Source organism: Sorex fumeus, unplaced genomic scaffold, assembly GCF_029834395.1.
Source record: "Sorex fumeus unplaced genomic scaffold, SorFum_2.1 ptg000115l, whole genome shotgun sequence".
Taxonomy (NCBI): domain Eukaryota; kingdom Metazoa; phylum Chordata; class Mammalia; order Eulipotyphla; family Soricidae; genus Sorex; species Sorex fumeus.
In genome coordinates this window covers 4,640,188-4,664,166 of record NW_026606172.1, presented here as the reverse complement: position 1 = coordinate 4,664,166, position 23,979 = coordinate 4,640,188, and the positions used below count along the sequence as shown (strand labels likewise).

General features: G+C 36.8%; 1 protein-coding gene across 3 annotated transcripts in view; it reads left to right on the top strand.

The window, feature by feature from the left end:
* Positions 1–23,979, top strand: part of ZNF654 (zinc finger protein 654) — a 121,701-nt gene that overhangs the window by 69,140 nt on the left and 28,582 nt on the right. For all 3 annotated transcript variants that reach the window (XM_056135476.1, XM_056135475.1, XM_056135477.1), the window contains one exon: positions 6,013–6,094. In XM_056135476.1, the coding sequence (XP_055991451.1) occupies positions 6,013–6,094 (82 nt within the window). Of the gene's footprint in view, positions 1–6,012; positions 6,095–23,979 lie in introns of those variants that run through there.

Genomic DNA, 23,979 nt, shown 5'->3' with positions numbered 1-23,979 from the left:
AGTTCCCCTTATCTCATCTAGTAATCTGTTTTCTAAACCACCATCATTTGACACTGTCCATTTTGCCTTGTCTTACATACACAGATGAGTGAGATCATCTGGTATTTGTACTCCCACTGATTTATTTTACTTTAAGTGAAACCTTCCAGTTCTATCCAAGTTGTATCAGATTGCAAGATTTCATCTTTTAACAAGCTGCATATTACTCTGTTGTATAATTAACAGAGCTTCTTTTTCTGTTTATCTGTCATTGGACATTTGTGTTATTTTCATATGTTTACCCTGTACTGAGCCCTGCAGTGTACATAGATGTGTGGATATCTTCTTGAGTTAATGTTTTTATATCTTGGGGGTAGAGGCCAAGAAATGCAGTCACTGGCTTATACTAGTTCTATTCTTATTTTTTCTTTGAGAATCTCCTTATTTTCTATAAAGACTGAATCAGACAGATTCCCATCTATAGTGAATGAAGGCTCCCTTTCTACAATATCTCCGTCATTTCTAGTTGTTTAAAGGGTTTTTTTTTTTGTTTTTAATACATGCCATTCTTACTGGCATGAGATGAAAAGTTATTGCCATTTTGATTTGTACATGCCTACTAGTCATCTCCGTGTCCTCCTTGAGGAACTGTCTCCCCATTTAAAATTTTTTTTGGATGAGGCTTTTTGATTAGGTTTTCTTGTTGCAGAGCCTTGTGAGTGCTGGTTATTAGCTCTTTCCTTGATACCTGGTATGAAGGTATTTCTTCTTAGTAGGCTATCTTTTTATTTTAGCCTCAGTATCTTTTGCCATGAAAAAGCATTTTTATTTGATGTAGTCTTGTTTATGTTTATTTTTTGGTTTATCTTTTTTTTATTTTTTTTATTTTTGGATCACATCCAGTGATGCTCAGGGGTTATTCCTGGCTCTGCACTCAGGAATTACTCCTGGCAGTAATTACTCTTGGGGGACCATATGGGATGCCGGCGATTGAACCCAGGTCGGATGCATGCAAGGCAAACGCCCTACCGCTGTGCTATCGCTATGGCCCCTTTTTTGGTTTATGTTTATCAATGGCCTCTAGTCATTGAAGATACCTGAGTAGTCCGTATTGTAGAATTTTGCCTGTGTTTTCCTATGTAGTGAATTGCTGTCCACTTGGAATTCTGTGTCTGGTATAAAACACAGATCAATTTTTTTTTTTCTTTCTAATTGGTTATCTGGTTTTTCAACTTTTCTTGGTCCACTTTTAACACCCAGCTTCTTGACATAGATTAACTGTCTATAGATCTGAGTTTATCTCTGGGCTCTCAATTCTGTTACATTGTTCTAAGAGTCTGTCTTTATATTTTATCTTTATAAAGTCAACATTTTTATTACTCTAGCTTTATAGCACAATTTAAAGTTAGGAAATACAATACCTACCACGTTCCTTTTGTTTTCTTTCCCCCACAGTAGTTTTGGCTATTCAGGGAATTTTATGGTTCCATACAAGTATTTTAAGTTTGTTTTTAGTCCTTAAAGAATGTCATTGGAATTCTGATGTGTACTGTTATCATTATTAGGTTACAGTCTATATGAGAGGATCTTAAAAGTAGACTTTTCACCTTTTCTACATAACTCCAAGCGTAGAAAGCTAGTTTTCCATACTGTATAGAAATAAATGTGGTAAGATAGGTGGGAGTCATATAATAATATAGTTGCTGGAACTTTTAGTTGAGTCAGTTTAATCAACATAGGTTTCAGTGGAAGTCTCATTAAGAGTACCTAGTCCGTCATACTTCAGAAAATATTTTGTATGGCATTTTTAAAAGATCATTTGAAGATAAAAAAATTGTAATTCTTAAGCATATCAAATACATGTGCTTTATTAAGATTAAGTAGGACTGAGTTAAAACTTATATTGAAGATTTAGGTTTCATAAGAATAGAAGAAATTGTTAAGATTGAGTGTTTAAAATAATGTGTCAGTTATAACATTTGATTTTATTAGTTGGTTTATAAAGAGCAAACCTGATTTTCTTTAGCTTAGATTTGTAACTAAATTTTTTTTATTTGAATAGCAAAGCATCATAATTTAGTGGGATTTTCCTATGGTAAACAGAAGTACAAATTCATGTCATTTTTTTCTATATGAAAATTACTACACACTTAAGAAACCCTGAAAACCCCTAATATTCTTTTGGTTATATTATAATCTAAGTGGTTCTTGGGGCTGGAGTGATAGCACAGCAGGTAAGACGTTTGCGTTGCATGCAGCCAACATGGCCCACCAGAGTTCGATTCCTTTTCCCCTCTCGGAGAGCCCGGCAAGCTACCGAGAGTATCTCGCCTGTCCGACAAAGCCTGGCAAGCTACCAGTGACATATTCGATATGCCAAACACAGTAACAAGTCTCACAATGTTACTGGGCCCACTCGAGCAAATCAATGACCAACAGGAGGCAGGAGGACAGTGACAGTGAAGTGGTTTTAATTGCCAAACTATATATATATATACATATACATATATATATATGTTTTAAGGAAGTCTGATGTCTTAATATCATTTGTAATATAGATACCCTTACATCTGAGGTTGGCTACTTTGCTTTTACAAAAGATTTAATGTATCTGGCTTTTTGCTAATTGTAAGAAATCCAAAAAGGTTTCACTTTCACAACCAAAGATTAAAAGTGAAAAATAGCATTCCTTGTTTGTTCTGCAGTGAGCATGTGCCTTCTAAGCATCAAGAGTAGTATCATAAATTTCTCCTTCCGTGGGGGTAGGGGGGGCAAGGTGAGGGTGGGGGTGGGGTAGCGTCTTAAGAGAAGTTGTATATTGTTCAAACTCCTGCTTTTAATAAAGTTGGATGTTTAGACTTTATGTGATTTGAATGCAAATTTAATAGGTCACTTTTTGGGTCAGAATGTTCAAAAAATTCTTTCCATATAAATTAATGGTAATTGCTTCTCCACCTTACATATTTCAACTTAAAAAGTTTCAAGGGCCAGGAAAATAGCTCAGGCCCATGGAAATAGCTCGGTAGCTAGTTTGCATGTGGGAAGCCTGCTTTGATTCCCAGCACCACATAGCACCCTGAGCACCATTGGGGGAGTGAGTATAGCATTGTGCAGGGAGTGACCCTTGAGCACCATTGGATATGACCTGAAGCACAAAGAAGTTTCAGAGACTGCTACTGTTGAATATGGTGGGGCAGTCAGCATAAAGAAAATATGATCTGAATTCCAAACATTCCAGTCACAGAATGTAGTTTGTTAAGTAAGGACTTTAGTGGTACTCTAGTAATTTAACTTTGATTAGGTAATAAACATATTCTGACAATTAAAGCCCAAATAAGTATGATTGATTATATGCACTTTTTGATTCAAAAGGCATATAATAATTATTCACTGCAAGTCATTTGTTTTTATCTTATTAGATAATTCTAATCTGAATAATTACTCCAAAAATTTAGGAAAATGAACTGTGTAGATAATCCATGGTTTTAACTAAGGTGAATTTAAAATTAGTTTACTATTATCTTCTTAAACATGTATTTTGATATTTGTTATGTTGACCATTTATTGTTAATAAACTGGTGCAGATACTATGCAAGAATTGTTTTGAAAAATCTCTTAATGAATTTGGTCCAATATTACTTTGATTGTAATGATAATAATAAAAAAGTACTACTTCATATTAATAGCAAACATCTGGGATTGTAAGTGCTTTGTAAGAGGTAACTTATTTTTATTGTATAAATCCAGAAACAGGTATAAAGGTATTAACTGACTTGGCCCAGGCCAAGTAAGTGGTAAAGTGAGGTTCAGGCTCAGTGTGATTCCTGTTGTTTCTGAGAGTGGGCTCTATTGCAGAGAGAATGAGGTGGTGGTGGAGTGGGTGGTTGGTTGCCCTGGATACAACTGCCTAAAGAAGGTTAATTTTTAGGGGCCACTGAGCATTTTGGAGTGTGTGTGGAGTGAGGTAGATTCTCGGTGATTGGACAAGGAAGTTTGGGAAACTGTTGTCGTTTAGACCATGGGTGAGTGAAGGGACATACAGTAAATATTTTAGGTATAACCTGTAAGACCTCTATTATCGCTATTCTGTTTGATCATCCTAACGTGAAAGTATTCATAGTCAATATAGATTTGTGGTCTTGAGTTCCAGTACTACTTTTTAGTTACATTTGGATTTCATGTAATTTTTATAAGAAAGGTATAATTTTTTACCTTTATGATTTTTACTTATTATAAATAAATCTGAACATCTTAATCGTTGGAAAAAAGAATCCACTTGCCTTTCATTTCTGTATAACAGTCCTCTCACTGTTCTGACTAAAAGTGTTGCCTCCTCCTGCTCCCCCTTTCCATTGTACAAACTTTTTGGTTTATTTTTTGGGCATCACCTCTCAGTGCTCAGGTGTCGCTTCTGTTCGTGCTCTTTGGGCCACGAGATGCTTGGTATCAAATCTGGCACTCCTACATACAAAAGATGTTCAGCCTTTTGATTTTTCTTTCCCATGCCTTTGGAATCTTTTTGGTTTGTTTTCTGTGGTTCTCAGGATCTGTTCCTGGCTATGTGCTTAGGGTTCATGCCTGGCGGTGCTGCTAGGACCATAAGCAATGCTAGGATTAGCTACTGTGCCATCTTTTTGCCCCTCCATGTATGTTTTTAAATAAGTCAACTGTTATTCCTTTTAGTATATCATTTTGCTTTTGGCTAGTTTTAGGTTTCTTTTTTTGTTCTTTAATTTTTTAAGTAGTCAGATCTTTTAAAATGTGAGTTTGGGATATAGTTACTGTAATGTATATAGAAGATTTAAAAAATTTTTGTGTAATACTTAACAATCTTTCATAAATTTATCTTTTATAAACTAGTCAGACTCTTTTCCAAATTAAGTTAGTCGCAGATTGTTATATTTAAAACTTCAAAAAATTTTCTTTGTCATCCTAAGTGGTATTCACGGGTCTTGGAAACTACTTCCAGTGGTCTTTGGACAACCAAGACAGCTGTTCAATCAGAGAGCCCAAGGATATGGTGCTGCTCAAGCCTTACATTCCAGGATTACCCAGGGCACTTTTTTGGCACTTAGTGGGGGTTCCAGGACCTAGCCAGTGGTGCTCAGGAACCTCCAGGCAGTGCTCAGCGGGAACGTGGTGCAGTGGGATCAAAGCTGAGCTGTCACGTGCCTTAATTCTCACACCATTTTTCCTGCTTAACTCTGTCATTATAAATTATTTGATTAAAGGCAAAAATGTGTTAGATATTTCTAGTTGAGTGTCATCTATATCAGAAGTGGGGAATGTTCAGTTTGCAAAATGGTTACAACCAGCAAGATAATGTGGCTTGGCCCTGGAATATGGCCGGACAGACATATGCTTCTTGCTGGATATCCACAAGAATATCTGTTCTGTTGTATGGCAAATGAATGGTGTTATAAATATCAAGATGGGCCTTGACATAAAAAAAAGTTTCTCATCCTATTCTAGGTGAATTAAAATTTTAACATTTTTAAGTAATTAGGATTACTAAATTAATTTCATAGTTTCTATCCTCATAATTAGAAACTAATATTTTTTTCCTTAACATCATGAGTTATTAAAGGCACATAAAGTAGTTAGAAACTGATTTTCATATAATTTAAAAAAAAAGCATAAACCACAGAAGTTGGACAGTGTCATGAATCGGACAATAAGGTAAGCTTGAAGTTGAAACCCAAAGGTTTCATTTGTTAGATATGTAATTGGTGACATTGTTATAAATGCTGGATAAGGATTTTATGGTGACTTTTTAAAATATTTTCATTTTTGTGTCAATTTTATCTACCCTTTATAATATCCTTCCCTAAAATTATATTTTGAGTTTTCTCTGAGGTTCTTTCGTATTAGAATGAAAATGGACCACAGGCTCATTTAAGATTATTTTGACATGGGTAGCTACATTTTGCCTCCTGGTATATAGAAATATTTTGTACTGTAGAGCTGTTATCTTTTCATGAGGACCAAGCAAATCAAAAACACAATGAAAGTTATTCACTTAATTCATTGTAGGAGTTTCTTCGAGTTGCTGCTGTTCTTTGGAAGAGATGAGTTTTATGAAGAGCCGTTAAAGGATATTCTTGGATCATTCCAGGTAAAGCAGTTTTGCTGTTTCATGGTGTGTGCATATTTAAAATAGGCCTTTATTTTCCCTTTAAAATTATTACATTAGTTATTGCTTTTAAGGCTTTATATTCTTTAAGGTTAAGATGGCAGAATTTATGAGTACGTTATACTGGTGGAAAAGAAAGTTTTTGGTTTTTCTTTTTAAAGGTTTATTGCTAATCACTTCATTTATGGGCGTCTGACTAGACCAGAGCTTGCTAAACATATCTTGGGTACTTTTTTACAGGTTTTGGTTTTAAAACCCCATGTAGAACTTAGTCCTAGTGTCTATAATAAAGAAGCAGACTATACCTTGCGATTTTTTTTTTTATCTTTGCTAAATGCTGATTTTCCCCATAGTTTGACCAAAAATAAGAAGGTCCCAAAAATAAGCAGCAAGATACTTATTTTGATTAAGATATATTAAGATTAACATATATTTTCTAAATTTTTTTTTGTGTTTGTATGCTTATGATCTATGACGTAAGAGAGAGCAAACGCAGGAAGGAATAAAACCAGGACTTTTCCTATGGATGCCGAGCATTTGAGAGGCAGTATCTAGGCTATCTAGGATTCCTTAGGGTGGAATAAAAGAATATGTACTTTGAGCTCCCCCTAGGGGTTAAGTGTTTAGACAACTGGCCCTGAAGACCAGGAATACTGATAATCTACTTCCAGAAAGGGGAGATCAACAGACTTAAAGAAAAAGCTACTTCAGTGCCTTTTCTCGCCAGAATTTTTCTTTCACATTTATTAAAAGAGAACGTTTAGACTGTGTTAAAATAGACGTTTAAGATTACTATGGTTTATAACTAAAAGAGGAAGATCAGCAAATTCAATTGAGTAAAATATATCAACAACTTCTTCATATTAGGATTCTTTACAGCTGTTTTTCTACTTACTTGCCATTGTCTGTTTTACACACCATTTTGTCTTCAGTTGCTTAAAAGTGTTGGTAATGTAGGATTTTCTAAAATAATATAGCATCTAGGCTGGAGAGATAGTACAGTAGGTAGGGCATTTGCCGTGCACATAGCTGATCCAGGTTTGATCTACAGCACTACATTTGGTTCCTGATCACTGCCAGGAGTGGTAACTGAGTGCCTAGCGATGTGTAAGCCCTAAGCACCACTGGGGCAAAAAACAAACAAACCCCTCTTCCTCCCAAAAAACAAACTGTCACTGGTACTGGACTTGTAAGATCTGGTGTCATGGTTTTGTTTAATTGACAAAATGTTGACTCCTGTTTCAGAAATATTTTTTAATTAGGTTAATTGCCCTATATCTTTCCCATGTCATTTTGGTCCTAAGGATTAAAAAGAATATCCTACCTAAAGTAGAATGCTTGCATGCTTGAGTCCTGGGTTCAGTTCTTGGTGTTTAAAAAAAAATACTCCTGCTAGTCTCCTGTATTTTATTCTGTTTCACCAATAGATCCTTTCAGAAGTTTTTGTGTCATGTCTCTGAATTTAAATCCTGCCTTTAATTCTAGCTCATTTCGACCAATATGGACCTGACATACATTTTTTTTTCTTTTTTTGTTTTTATTTTTTGGATCACACATGACGATGCACAGGGGTTACTCCTGGCTTATGCACTCAGTAATTACTCCTGGCGGTTCTCGGGCAACCATGTGGGATGCTGAGAATCGAACCCAGGTCGACCTGTTGTGCTATCGCTCTAGTCCCCCTGACCTATATTCTAATGCAGCATTTAATATTAAACATAATCTGATTTCAAAGTTACAAAAATATGAAAAAATACATTTTGAATCAGTGAAATTATGAATATTATATTGAACATCCTATTCTTAAATACATAGCAAGTATAAAATATTTGGTACATGTGAAATTTACAATCTAATTAGAGTCTAAATTCAATTTCTTAGAACTTCTTTTCATTACATTTTTTCTTTGAAATTTACATTTTTGATAATTCATACATTTACTCAGCCGATGTTTACTGGGTCACCATATAAACCTTATGCTAATCTCTGGAAAAGTCAGTAGTAAGCATAAACAGAAAAATTCTTTTAATGTGTAGTTTAATTCTAGTTGAGAAACAGAAAGCCAAATCTATTTAATTCAAAACTATTTTAGAAAGTAACTTAGAACTGAGTAGGGAAGATTTCAGTTTGGAAAAAGGTTGATCGGGGAATTCTTCAGGGAATGTTGACTGAAGGTCGTTAATGGGAACCAGTGACTTGTTTATAAAAAAAATAGACAATATTTGACTTCTGTTTTAAAATGTGTACATTTAGAGTGATTGGAGATATTAAGAAGTAACACTCAACCTTCTGCTGCTTACAAAGAGACACACTTGAATTTTCATGACAAATATGGATACAGAGTAAAATACTGAAAAGCAATCTTACAGAAAAATGGATGCCTATAAAAAGCAGGGAGGAGATGCTTGTGTCAGATAAAATAGAGTTCAAATTCAGAAGTATTAAGAGAAAGGTTGACTGTAATACATTGATTTAGAGGACCAATACATGGAAAGGACTTTATTCTAGACCTTGAGCTGTATGGTGTTTACGTTGGACATGGCTTACCCAGGTTCGATCTCCGACATCCCATTTGGTCTCCCAAGCTTGCCAGGAGGAATACCTGAGTGCAGAGCCAAGAGTAATCCCTGGGCACCATTGGCCGTGATCCCAAACCAAGAACAATAAAAAATAGGACTTTATTTGAATAACCAGCATGTATGCACCAGATGAAGAGCAGCAAAGTTGTTGTTAAAACTGTTCTTTAAACAGTAATCAATAGATGTGAGGAGAGATAGCTACAGGAATACACTAGAAATAGGAAATTTGAGCTTACATTCATTGGATAGATAGATCAACCAGAAAGAAAATAAATAAACAACAGTCTTAATTTAAGAACTGGAATGGCTTAATAAAACATGTATAAGGATCTCTACCCTCCAAAAACCGAATATTCATTTCTTTCTAGAGTTTTCCAGGGTAGACCATGTGCTGGACAGAAAACAGGTATCCATAAGTTGAAGAAAATAGAAATTATGTCAAGTTTTATTAAGGCCACAAATATTATGAAGTAGGACTCAATTATTAAAAAAAAAATTATAGAAAATACCAAAAACCTCTGAAGACTAAACAACATGTCATTCAACAACATTGAGTCAAAGAGGAAATCAAAGAAGAAATAAAAGATTCCCAGAAATGAACAAAAATGAAGACACAAGTTGTCAGAACCTGTGAGTCACAATGAGAGTGTAGTACTACTCAGGAAAATTCATAGCAATTATAGGCTTGCATCAGGAAACAAGAAAAAACTCAACTACCCAGGCCTCACATCTTAAAGAAACTTGAAAAAAAAATCAAAAATGAAAATCAAAATCAGAAAAAGAAAGGAAATAATAAACACTAGAAAGGAAAAAATTAAATATAAATCAAGAAAAGTGTACAAAACGTTGTTGAAAACAAGGTCTGGGATTTCAAAATTATAAACAAGATTGACAAACTCTTTTAGCTAGGCTCATGAATAAAAAAAGACTAACAAATAGGTGCAGAAATGAAAGGGGAGAAGTTACCACAGATACTTCAGCTCTCCAAAAAACCTTAAGAAATTACTATGAACATTATACATTGGAGAATGTGGAAGACACTGATACATTTTGAGAATTTGCAACCTTCCAAGAATGAATCAGGAGGAAATAGAAAACCTTAACAGACTAGTTATTAGTAAGAAAATTGAAACAGAGTCTGGAGAAATAGTACAGTGGGTGGTGCATTTGCCTTGAGCATGGTTGACTTGAATTTGACCACTGGCCCTCCATGTGGTCCCATGAACACCACCAGGAGTGATCCATGAGTACAGAGCCAGGAGTAAACCCTGAGCACAGGTGTTTGTCACTCAAAGTAAAGAAATTGATAATAAAAAATTTCTCTAAAAGCAAAAACCTAGGTCCAGATATATTTACTAATTATTAAACTTCAAAGAAAATCGATTACCTGTCCTAGCACTTATAAAAGTGATGGAAATTTTTCCTAACAATTTCAAAAATTATCTTAACATCAAAAGCAGAGACATCACTAAAAAATTATATACCAGTGTTTTAGATGACTGTAGATGCAAAAATCCTTAAACCCCCCCCCCCCCCCAAATTGTGGGGGGAGTAGAGCATATGTGGCAGTGCGCAGGGCTTACTCCTGGTGGTGCTCAGGAGACCAAATGGGATGCAAGGATTGAACCTAGTTATGCCACGTGCCTGTCAAGCACCTTGCCTCTCTCTTGCTCAAAATTAAAATGTATCTCATTAAGGGACAATTCACCTAGTGAGCTGAATTCCATAATATCATATAAGATGAGGGGTAGGAGCTATAGCACAGCGAGTAGGGCGTTTGCCTCGCACATGGCCGACCCGGGTTCGATTCCCAGCATCCCATAGGGTCCCCTGAGCACCGCCAGGAGTAATTCCTGAGTGCAGAGCCAGGAGTAACTGTGCATCGCCAGCTGTGACCCAAAAAGCAAAAAAAAAAAAAAACCCAAAAAACCCTTAATATCATATAAGATGATCAAGTGAGACTTATTTTATAGATGCAGATGATCCAACATATTCAAATAAGTTATTGTGATACACCACGTAAAAGGAAAATTAAAATATATCATTACCCTATATGTGTGAGGTTCTGTGTTGGATCCCTGGCACCATTCCCACCTTTCATTTCATACACAGATCATCTCAGTGAAAGCAGAAAAAGCTTTGATAGTATTCAACACCCATTTATGGTAAAAGCTCTCAACAAAATGAGAATGGAAGGAACTTACCTGAACATATAAAATGCATAGAAGAATGTATCTAAACATAGTAAAAGCCATAAAGGACAAAACCTCAGTAGTGAGAAACTAAAATCCTTTATCCAAGGTCAAATGCGTAGCAAGGCTGTTCACTGTCTCCCCTATTTTCCAAAATAGGATGTTTTCAGACACGACTTGGAAGACCTAGCCTTAGCTATTAGGCAGGAAACAACGAAGGAATTTAAATTGGAAGAAGTTAACTATCACTATTTGCAGAAGATATGATGATTTGCATAGAAAACAAAAACTTGTATTTTATTTTTATGTACTTTAAAAAATTTTTTTTAATTTTAATTTTTTAAAATTTTATTGAATCACCGTGAGAAAGTTACAAGCTTTCATGTTTGGATGTTTGAGTTACAATCACACAATGATCAAACACCCATCCCTCTACCAGTGCAACATTCCCCACTACCAGTATTCCCAGTATAACCCCACTTTCCACCCTCCCCCCGCCTCCATGGCAGACAGTAGTCCCCATACTTACTCTCTACTTTTGGGCATTATGGTTTGCAATACAGACACTGAGAGGTCATCATGTTTGGTCCATTATCTACCTTTGGCACACATCTCCCATCCTGACTGATTCCTCCAGCCATCATTTTCTTAGTGATCTCTTCTCTATTCCATCTGTCTTCTCCCCTCCGCTCATGAGGCAGGCTTCCAGCTATGGGGCAAGATTACCAAAAACTTAAAAAAAAAAAAAAGTCAGTCAATACAAGTAAGTAGTAGTCTATAAAAACCAGCAAACAAAAGTCCTTTGCATTCTGAATGCAGTCAAGAACCTATAACGAAGGGGGATGGGGGGTGGGAATTCCATTTATAGTTGTGTCTGAAAAACATCCAAGTACCTGGGAATCAACTTTTTGAAAGTTTGTAAGAGATTCATGAAAAACTATTGTCACTATTAAAAGAAATAGAAGACACAAGTTAATGTGTTCACATGCTCAAAGCATCATACAGATTCAGTACAATCCTTATAAAAAGTTCAGTGGCATTTTTCAAGGATATCAACTACTACTAAATTTTGTATAGAACCACAAAACTCTCCAAATAATCAAAACAATTCTGAAGAAAAAAGATGGGAGACATTGCATTTCCTTACTTGAGACATTGCATTTCCTGACTTTAAGCACTATTATAAAGTTTTAGTAATTAAAGAGTGTGGTACTGGAATAAAATCAGAGTTTAAACCAATGGAATTGAATGTCCAGAAATAAACCCTTAAGTGTCTGATAGTTAATTTGTGACAAAGGAACTAGGGTTATTAAGTGGAAGAAGGAAAACTTCGTCAACAAGTGGTGGGAGAATTGGTTAAGGCACTTGCCAAAAATTAAATTGGATCTCTGTTTCACATAAGTTAATTTTAAATATATTAAAATCACTAATATTAGGCCAAAATCCATAGAAAACATTGAGGAAAGCAAAGGTAGAATGCTCCATGATACTGAATTCAGGACCATTTTCAATGATTTCATATCAATGAGTTAGAAAACATAAGCAAAAATGAACAAATGGGACTCTATCAAAACTATAAAGCTTTTGCATTGTGAAAGAAATTGTGACTGAAATAAGAAAATATCCTTCTGAGTTGAAGTGTTTGCTCACCACACATATGATAGAGGGCAGATATCCAAAACTACAATGAGAAAAATAACCACATCCAAAAAATGGATAGAAGAGTAGACATGTCTCCATAGAAGAAATACAGGTGACCTGTAGATACATGAAATTTGTCTGTCACTTATCGTTAAGGAAATGCAAATCAAAGTGACAATGAGATTTCACTTCAAATCAGTGAGAATAATATATATCAGAAAGACTGGAAACAACTAGGAAATTGAAAGGGGGTTGTCATCCCCTGTTGGCAGAACAATTGTCTGGATTTGGCTCTGGAAAACAATATGGAGATATCTTTAAAAAATCAAAAATAGGACAACCATATGACTCAGCAGTTCTATTCCTATACTTCTATCTGAAGAACACAGTCACAGTCACAGTCCTCCCGTTGTTCATCGATTTTCTCGAGCGGGCCCAGTAACGTCTCCATCATGAGACTTGTTGTTACTGTGTTTGGCATATCGAGTATGTCACAGGTAGCCTGCCAGGCTCTGCCGTGCGGACGAGATACACTCGGTAGCTTACCGGCCTCTCCGAGAGGGGTGGAGGAATCAAACTCAGGTCAGCCATGTTGGCCGCTTGTAAGGCAAACGCCCTACCTCTGTGCTATCGCTCCAGCCCATCTGAAGAACACAAAAACATTAACTTGAAAAGATATGTACACACCTATGTTCATTGCGGTGCTATTTATGATAGCTAAGTTCTGGAAACAGCCCAAATATTCAGTGACAGATGAATGAAAAAAGCAATTGTGGTATATATGCATGATGGAATGCTACTCAGCTATCAATGATAACAAAATTTGCCTTTCACTACTATTTGGATGAAATTATGGGGATTCTGTTAAATGAAATAGGCCTGATGGAGGATAAATCTTAGATGATTTCACTCATATGCATTATATAAGGAAATGGATTAGATGAATAACAGTGTGTAATGAAAACACCCTTGGACTCAGCCAACGAAATTTGGATTATGAAGTAGTGGTTGTGGGCGGGGGGTGGGGGGGAGAGTGAGAGATGGGGCAGACTGAGAAGTGATTGAGGAAGTGTAATAGAAGGTTTTTGGCATTCTGGTGCTGCTGCTGATGCAGTAACTTTGTACATCTAAAGAATAAATGCATTGTTAATTTAAACCATGTGACTTTAATAGTAAAACTAAAAAGTAAATGTGTTCAATTTACAGTATTTGTGAAAGGATACATCCTTTATGCTTTCTCATGACAGGATTTCCATTGAGTTACCAAAATAATTTTTCTTTTTTAAGGTTTTAGTGTGTGTGTGTGTGTGTGTGTGTGTGTGTGTGTGTGTGTGTGTGTTTGTGTGTGTGGTTTTGGGACCACTCTGCACTCAGAAATCACTTTTGGTGGACTTGGGAGACCATATAGGTTAAGGGGATCAAATAACCCAGGTTTCGGCTGCATGCCAGGCAAGCACCCTGCCTACTGTACTATTGCTCCTGCTCCTCAAATAATTTTTTTAATGGAGTGTTCATTTTTTTGACCCCTTTCTATCTTCTGCTCAAATTCTAAAGCCTACCATATCTCTCTTTTGTTACTATTCTTTTAATTTCTGCCATTTCTTTTTTTGTTGCTATTGCTTCTTTCTTTGAATTTCTATGTGCCTCTAACTCCTGCTTTTTAGAATTTTTCATCCTTCATTCCATTTTAGCTTTAGTTAGAGAAACATTTCACTGTTTTCAAATCTGAGTTGCTACCTTTATTGCTTCCTATACTTTTGCTCTTAGGATAGAGGACTGTTTTGTAGTCCATTAGTCCATTACATATTGTGCCACTCTCCACTCCCCCTCAGCCCTCTGCCTCCAGCTTGCATTTGCTAAAGGTAATTCTCCAGGCTGTGAACTGACCTACTGATAATTCATTGACATTCTCAATTTTTTTTTTTTTTTTTCGTTTTTGAGTCACACCCAGCGATTCTCAGGGGTTACTTTTGATTCTGTGCTCAGGAATTACTCCTGGTGGTACTTGGAAGACCATATGGGTTGCCAGGGATCGAACCTGGGTCAACTGTGTGTAAGGCAAATGCCCTACATGCTGTACTATCCCTTTGGCCCCTTCAAAGATGTTTTAAAAGTCTCCCTATCCCATTGTATTTTCTAGTGCTGCAAACATGTTTCTTTGAGTGTTTGATTCTGTCCACCTTTCAGGTAGATTCATAACATTGTATTCTTTCAGCTCTGCCTGAGATGAACTACTGCAGTGCTAATACTTTAAAGTATTTAAAGATTTCTTGGTGATCTTGCTAATATACATTATCATTTTGTAGTTCCTGTGTCACGGTCTGAGAGTTTGCATTTCTAATACAGTTTTAGGTGATGTCTATGATGTTTTTTCCTGAACTACATAATGAGTAAGAAGGAGCACATTCTTTGCTAGTTGATTATTTCTTCAGAATTTTTCCATATTCCAACTGTGATTATTGCTTTGTTACCTGCTCCTGTGATCTTGGGTGAGGTTCATTATTTTTCTTCAACTTCCTTATCTGTAAAATAGGTATGATAATTCTTCTTGTTGCATAGGGTCAACAGGTTGGCATCATTCTTGGCAAAATGATTTTATCACTTACTGTTCTTACTGCAAACCTTATTAGTCTGGTGAAGGATGAGAGGTCTAGAATCATAATACTTGAATTTCTGTCTGTAGTCATAACAAAGTCTGGCTTTAATATCTTCCACAGATTTCAGATTTTTCCAAAATCTGAGTGGTTAAAATAGAAAACTTTATGTCTTCTTATCCACTTACTGTTAATTTTTCTTTGTCTTATTCCAGAAAGAAAGTTTACTGTTAGTACCAGGTGTTTTATTTACTGGTATTTTAATCATTTGACTTACAGTGGTTTTTCCCCCACAACACAAAATGATGAAAAATTTCTTACATGATACATGTATGTCATTATTTTTATTCTGTTCATTGATAAACATTCCATAAGATTGTGAGAATGTTCATGCATTGAGTCTTCAAAACCCATTGTTTACTTCAGATTGACAGTGGAGTAACAAAAGCAATATAAAAGGAAAAATTACTTTGTGAATGCTGGAAGCTAGAAAAAGTTGCCTGTGTCAAGCAGTGACAGATCATATATTGCTTGAGTAACACTGTGACTAAATAGGGAAGGAGGAGTGTGTATGTGTCTGTGTGTGTCTATGTGTGTCTGTGTGTGTCTGTGAGGGGGGGTAGGGGGGGAGGTGGGGAGGGTAAGGAGAGAGGGGGAAAGGGAGGAAGAGGAAGAAGAAGAGAGAATTATAAAGAAAAAGCTTCCAGTGCTATCTAGAGGAAAGAGCAGATGGTGGCAAATTTGTTTTGTGTCCAGTTTTAGGAAGTATATCAGGTATGACAGACAGAATACACAGAACAGAAGTTCTGATGTAACTGTTATATCTACATTTTAAATGAGATGTATGGCTCAGTATTAGTGTTCCTTTTTTTTTTTTTGAGAATTAAGTATGAATTAAACTAAAGGTAGCCTACCCCTGAATATCTAGAGGTAAGAACATTCTATAATGAGGTTTGATTTCTTCACCTGTAAAGAGGTTTTTCCTCTATTGCTGCATAGGTCATTAATCTAACAAACTTAACAACTTTTTCCTTCTTTGGGTTTGAAGGTTATGAGAATAAATATCTTACATTTATTGTAAGGTTTTTTTTTAAAGGGTCAGTTGTATTGTTGTAAAAGATTATAATGAAGGGACAGTGTCCCCCAAATACATGATACATTGTATGAAGATGAAACTATTACATTGAAAATGTAATGAAGACAGTCACCATTTTGATTAGCTAGTGATCAAGTCACTGTCACTGTCACTGTCCTCCCGTTGTTCATCAATTTGCTCGAGCGGGCCCAGTAACATCTCCATTAGAGACTTTCTTGTTACTGTGTTTGGCATATCGAATACCTCGCGGGTAGCTTGCCAGGCTCTGCCGGGCGGGCAAGATACTCTCGGTAGCTTGCCGGGCTCTCCGAGAGGGGCAGAGGAATCGAACCTGGGTCGGCCATGTTGGCTGCGTGCAAGGCAAATGCCCTACCACTGTGCTATCGCTCCAGCCAGCAGGACGGTGGCCATAGAAGTCGGAATCCGCTAAGGAGTGTGTAACAACTCACCTGCCGAATCAACTAGCCCTGAAAATGGATGGCGCTGGAGCGTCGGGCCCATACCCGGCCGTCGCTGGCAGTCGGTGACGCGTGAGTGATCAAGTCAGTGGAAGAAATAATTTACAGGCTTTTAGTTGGGGTAGGGATGCTCAGGGATCACTTCTGGCAATCTCCTCAGGGAACCGTATGCAGTGTTGGAGATCGAACATGCAAGGCAAGTGAGTTCTGTGCTCTCTCTGGCCCTGAAAAAATAATTTTAAATACTTATCAAATCATTCTGACTTGTAACCAGTATGAATACCCACAAAGAAAATTATAGTCTTTAATTATAGTCTTTAATTTTTGGTAATACAGGAAAGGTTTTTACAAATATAGAGCTTACATAGGAAAAAACAACGATTTCCCACAATGAAAAAATCAGACCAGCAGTCAATTTTTCCATTGTAACAAAGAGCAAAATAAATGATATCTGTGCAGTTTTTCAAGGAGAAAAATATATATTTATAATATGTGGTTAAATTATATAGTTAGTGAGAGAAGATAGTAGAAATAACCCAAATACTTGGAAGATATATTTTTTTGGAAAACAAAGAAATAGGTCACCTGATTTAGGAATGATCAAAATAAATTTACAAATAGTAAAAAAAAAATTAAGGAAGGTGGACTGACCTGAGAACATATGTAAATAAGTAGACCGATGTTCATACCTGTTATGAGAATTAAATTGACATAAAATGATTATGGATAAAGAAAATACAAATAAAAATAGAATAAAATAAAATCTCAGATGATATTGATTGGGTGAGATAAAAAAATGAAGAATCAAGTATATTTGGGCAACATAGAGTGGTGGTATGCACTAAATGAACAATGATTATTGGAGGAAGAGCAAGATGAGGATGAAGATAAATTTCATACCAGAAAAAGTTTTAAACATCCTTGGAATATTCACTGATGTTAGATGAATGAGTATTTTATAAAACCAAGAACATGTATTTTATTAATCCAGAGAAAAATAGGTATATAGAGCCTCTCTCTCCCCCAGGAGCTATAGCACAGCAGTAGGGCTTTTGCTTTGCACGCGGCCAGCCTGGCCAAGCCGAGTTCAGTTCCTCCACCCCTCTTGGAGAGCCCAGCAAGCTACCGAGAGCATCTCGCCCGCAAGGCAAAGCCTGGCAAGCTACCTGTTATGTATTCGATATGCCAAACACAGTAACAACAAGTCTCAAAATGGAGACGTTACCGGGCCCGCTTGAGCAAATGGATGAACAACAGGAGGACAGTGCTACAGTGCTATGGGAAAAATATAGAAACACCCTATTGTTAGTAAAATAACAACATAGAGGCCTTCCTTCTAGACACTGCAAGTTTTAATGACCCTAATCTAACCTCAGACAGAAAACCTTTCTCCAATTCCTTGGAGTCAAAGTAAAAGTTACAAAGATCTTTTTTGTGACTGGAAATAGGTCCTTAGCTTTCTTTGTGGGATTCCACTGTATTTATTAATGTGGGTGAGTAGGAGAAGGAGGTACATAGAGGCAGGGAACATGATTTTCTAAACAGAAAACCCACGGTTATCTTACTACAATAACATTTTGGGAGAACAGTCAGAAGTAAAAGAACCAGTCATGTAGAGGAATTTAGTAATTTGTACCCTACCTTGTTTGAGATAGGCTTAGAACTCTTCAGCCCACGACTCCCTCTCCTCCCAACAAGAAATAGACATCATAAACCAGCAACTCACTTGTCACCATAAATCATCAAAGCTCCAAAAATTTATTATTTTTAGCTAACAAAATGTTCAGAACAATTGACTTTATATAGAGAGCTTCTCAAAGCCTGTACCATGGACTATTTGGAGTAAGTTGCCCAGGACTTAATTTGGCAAATTGAATCTTGGTATTCAGAATCACTTTTATAGTGCTGAGTAGACTTTTAAACATGACCTTATCAGCTTAGTAGCAAGACAAGGTTGTGAGAAGCACTTTTAAAACTGTTCCCATATTGTCTGCTCTAACAGAAGTTCTCTCCTGTCTCTGATCAACTTTGCTTTTATTTATTTATTTATCTATTTTTAAAAAAATTTTTATTAGTGAAACACCATGAGGTACAGTTGTAGACCTACAAATTTTTGTGCTTGAGTTTCAGTTATACAATGATACTGGTTATGCACAGGGGTTACTCCTGGCTCTGTACTCAGGCAGTACTCCTGGCGAGGGGGAGCATGTAGGATGCTGGGAATCGAACCCGGGTTGGCCGCATGCAAGGCAAACGCCTTACTTGCTGTACAACCACTGGATGTATTGCTCCAGCCCCATCAACTCCCTTTAACTCAGCCCCCTCAACTCTGCTTTAACTGAATATTCTGCTTCGGTTTTTTTCACTGATATTAGAGCACTAACTATGCTCTGTCCATGTTTTAATAATCTTTACAACTATGCCATCAGCTATGATGGGCAGAGACTTCTTTCATCTTTGTCCTTAGGATATATTTGCCAGCACAGGTGAAACGCAAGTCATTTCTATCCATGTCTAGCCATTTCTTTTTTTTTTTTTTTAAAGTCATGGTTAGAGATGTATCAACCTTTCATCCTTTTAAACTCTGAAAAACAAGAAACAGTGAGGCATATTGTTCGGAAACTTTATCTGATAGTCCAGTGGCTTACCACTGTTAATTGAGATGGAATCATCAAATACTTGTGTATTTTGCTTTGACAGTGTGCAGAAAAAATAGAAATTGAAGTGTGCTCAGTTGTGAGGATGGTATATGGAGAGATTTCACTGTGAAATAAATATACTTAAGTGTGTCTCATTTTAATGCTGAAAATAAACTAAGTGTTGAAATTTAAGACTCGGAAATCATTTTATAAAGATTATATTTGATAAATCTTGTGTTGTATTAGGTGAGGTTTTGATATTTTTCCAATGGCACTTATCTTTTTGAAATTGTTGCTCCTGCTAGATAATTCACATATATATATATCACCAGATAGATAATTCATATCTATCACCACCTAAGGGAGATTTACATTTTCTCAGTGTATTTTTAAAAAACAATCTTATTTTGGAGAATGAAACACATTATTGCTTCAGCTGTCAGAGTTGTTTACCTTGAAGAGCCAGAGTTATTTTAAGCATAAAATACATAATAAATAAATTTGAGTGTTAGCTCTAGGGAGATACCAAAAGCATGCGTCCAAATGATTGCAGTGTGAGGTACAAAAATTGTATTTATATGAAAAGGCCATTAATTCCTTACATGACATAGCAGACATCTCAAGGGACAGTAGCAAGCACTATGCTTTGATGATAAATCACAGCCACAAACAGAAATCTTACATTGTAGACAGATTGCAATATTTTATTTTCAGGAACAGACATGTAACTGTTTTCAATATCAGTGACAGAATTAACACTTTAAAATCAGCTTTAAGAGCACATCAGGATTATTGAGGCATTCATAATTCATTGAAAACTGATTTTGTTGAATGTACACATATATACTAACTAGAATTTTATCAACATAATGTTTGAAATAGGTTGCCTTTTATCAGAAAAAGTATTATTAGATTATAGAAAATTTAGCTATAAATATTCCTACTGAGGGTCTTAGGTCCATCACATAAAAAATAATAACTTGATGGAACTGAGAAACAGAGAGAATTTTTTATTCTTCTACTCAAAAATATTTAATTGAAATCAAACAGATTTGCCCAATTTGTAGTATAGCTATTACCATCACCTTTTCTTTCCTCTGATTCTAATGTTCTTTCTGCTTAATGAAGTTTCAAATTTAGTTGTGTTTGGGAACCTGTGCTCAGGTAAATCTTGCTTTCACCTTATTTCTGCTGCCTTACAGGTTAAAATAGTAACAGTAGCAGTTTTCAATTGGCCATATTTCATTACTTAAAATGTTTATGGTAGATTGTGTCTACATTTTGTTAGCATGGCAGTTAGCATGGCAGTCACCAGTTTGTTTTGAAATTATATCATGCTTTTGTTTTTGATGGTATTACAGCAGTGGTGATTAATCTTCTTTTAGGCAAAAGTCAAATGACATTCAAATTTGTTTCTTAAAATTTATAAATATGCAATTTGTTGTAGTAAACAAAACAGCTGCTTATATTTAAATATTCACTTTTTAAAAAGTCAAAACGAAAGGGGGCTGGAGCCATAGCACAGCGGGTAGGGCATTTGCCTTGCATGCGGACAACCCGGCTCCAATTCCCAGCATCCCATATGGTTCCCTGAGTACCACCAGGGATAATTCCTGAGTGCAGAGCCAAGAGTAACCCCTTTGCATTGCCAGGTGTGACCCAAAAAGCAAAAAAAAAAAAAGTCAATGGAAGGTATCTTTAATATTTCATTCAGGATATGATTCTAGGTGTTTCGTTGTTGTTATTTTGGCAGGGATACCCAAGGGCTTTACCCAGTTATTATCTGACTGACCAGTGATTCAGTGCTAAGCCCAGAGATGTCATACTATTCAAAGGTCCGGGGAACTACACCCCCACCCAAGTGGTGCTTGGAGGGCCATCAGGGCTGGATCCCGCAATGCTCATGGAGACCAAATGGGGATTAATGGGATCAATTGCATGCCACACATGCTCCTTAACCCCTGAATAACCTCTCTGACCCTAATTGTAGTTATTTTAAAAGTCCAGTATGTACAATATATTAATATATTTTTATTATTTTATACTGAAATTAACTATTGAAATTGTTTAATCTAGTTTCCTTATTTTACAAATAAAATAAGCTTTAGAGGATTTCAAGTTTATACAAGTAGAACAAGAGCCTGTAAGTCTTAACTCTCAATTTAGGATTCTTTCTAGTAGTCTCAAATATATTACGTGAAATGATGTAAACATGCTTACAATATTTATATGTCATCAGGTTTAAAATATTTTACATATACTATTATATATAAATGCTTCATGCTATAACATTTTAAAACCTGCTGAAAACTTCCTTCTTTTGTGGAGGGGAACAAGAAACTTGTTTGGTTATCTGAGTGATAGCAGGTAAAGATTATAGCAATATAAATGACAAGGAAGAAGCCAACTGGAAGATGTTAAAGAAAACTGAGAAGGGCTGAAGAGATATAGCACAATGAGTAGGGCGCTTATCTTGCATGCAGCCGACTTAGGTTCAATCCTTGGCATCCCGTATGTTACCCTGTGCACTGCCAGGAATGAGTACTGTGTGTCATATGGAGCCAGGAGTAACTCCTGAGCATCACTGGGTATGGCCCAAAACAACAACAACAACAACAAGAAAACAAGGTATTAGGATCAATAGAATAAAATGAGTTCTATATTTAATTCCAAACACATTTATAAAATTAAAACAATATATAGTATTCTCCTGACTTGTATTATCTCACCTATGCAGTTTCTCAAAAAAAGGTTTGAACATGTATCCTTAGTATCACTTTATCACTGTCTTCCTATTGTTCATCGATTGCCTTGAGCACGCCCCAGTAACGTTTCCTTTGTTCTAGCCTTGGGATTTTAAAAAGTGCCACATTCGAGGCTCTTTCAGGGTCAGGAGAATGAGAACCCATCATTGTTACAGGTTTTTGGCATATTGAATGTGCCACAGGGAGTTTGCCAGACTCTGCCGTGTGGGGAGGATACTTTTGGTAGCCTGCCAGGTTCTCCAGAGTAAGAACTAGATGATAAGGTGTCGGGAGCAGGGTTTTATAGTCTCTGGGTCTTGGCTGTTGATGGGATTACACAGCGCTGGGGGCAGTTGGTGGGTGTTACGCCTACATACTGGAAGATGGGGGATCTGGGTGGAGGAGGTCCCGGTCCCAATCCGAGCAGGCTTGGAGATCTACACCCCGGATCCCGAACTCCTGGGTTCCTCGGCCGGTTCCTTCATGCATGAGGCTCCTCCGAACGTGTGGAGAGTGGTCTTAAGCATGGCTGTGACTGGAACCGGAGGTCTTCAACTGCAGGGGCTCTGCTCGGGGTGGGGAGGGAACCTCAACCCGCCCTCCTCCAAGGGGCCCCAGTGAGGGCAGCCAGGCACGGAGATATCCTCAGTATATGTATATTTATTATTTACTTACAAGTACTGATACTTTAATTAAAAAGAGAAAGACCTTTAAAAAGACTACAAGTAAAATGTTCTTGGACTTGTTTTTCTTAACTTGATACCCTCCATTTTCATCCATGTAGCAGCAAACTGCATGATTTCATCTTTCCTTACACTGCATAGAATTCTTTTGGGGGGATGGAAGACTCACTGGGGAGCTCAGAGGTTAGTGCTGGCTCTGTGTTTAGGAATTATTCCCTGGTGGTGCTCAGGGGACCATATGGGATGCTGGGGATTGAACATGGGTTGGCAGCATGCAGGACAAACACTTCCCCATTGTACTATCTCTCATGCCACACTGCATAGCATTCTATTGTGAATATATACCACAACTTCATTCAGTTTATGGTTTTAATGAATAGCATAGGTTGAAAAGATACCTTTGATAGGTCACCTTTTTTCCCCCCCCAAATTATGACTCAGTTTTAAAACTTATACTAACTTTATGGTTTTGAAATTTGACTACTAAATTTCTATTGGCTTGTTTTCTTGTACTTAAATGTTTGCAGTCTTTAAGATGTTCCAGATAAAAGCTTTAGGCACAGTTACTAGGTAACGGGGATTTGGGACACCTATATTCATATGATGGCACAAATACTTCCCAGACAGTCAGTCCTTCAAAACAGTTTTCTCCCAGACTGGGAAGAAGCTCAGAGAACTGGAGTACATGCTTTTCATGTGGGAGGCCCAGGTTCAATCCTTGGTACAATATCTCCCAAGTACTGCCATGATTGACCCTGAACACTGAAACAGGCATAGCCTCTGAGCATTGCTGGGTGGTAGCTCCAAAACCAATGAACCAAACCGAAAGTTTCTATATATTTTCCTCCGTAAGTACTTTTATTTTGAGAAAAGTAACTGTCCCCTCCGCCCGCCATGATTATACTGTCTCCTTTATTCTGTATGACCAAACTCAGAATGTTTAGCACTTTTAGAAAATCAGGTAAATATTCTGTAGGCATTACCTCCCTCCACCCTCTCCTTTCCTCCCAACCCCTCTCCTCCCCCTCCTGTGTTCCCCTTCCTGTCCTCTTCTCCCCTCTTTTCCTTCTCCTCCTGCCCTCTCCTCCCCTTTTCACTTCTCTTCTCCCTGTCCCTCTTTTTACTTCCCCTCCTTTCATTCTCCTTTCCTTCCCCTTCTCTCTCTCTCTCCCTCCCTCTCTTAATATTTGGGGAAAGGGGAGTGCTGGGTCACATCTGGTGGTGCTCAGGATTATCACTAG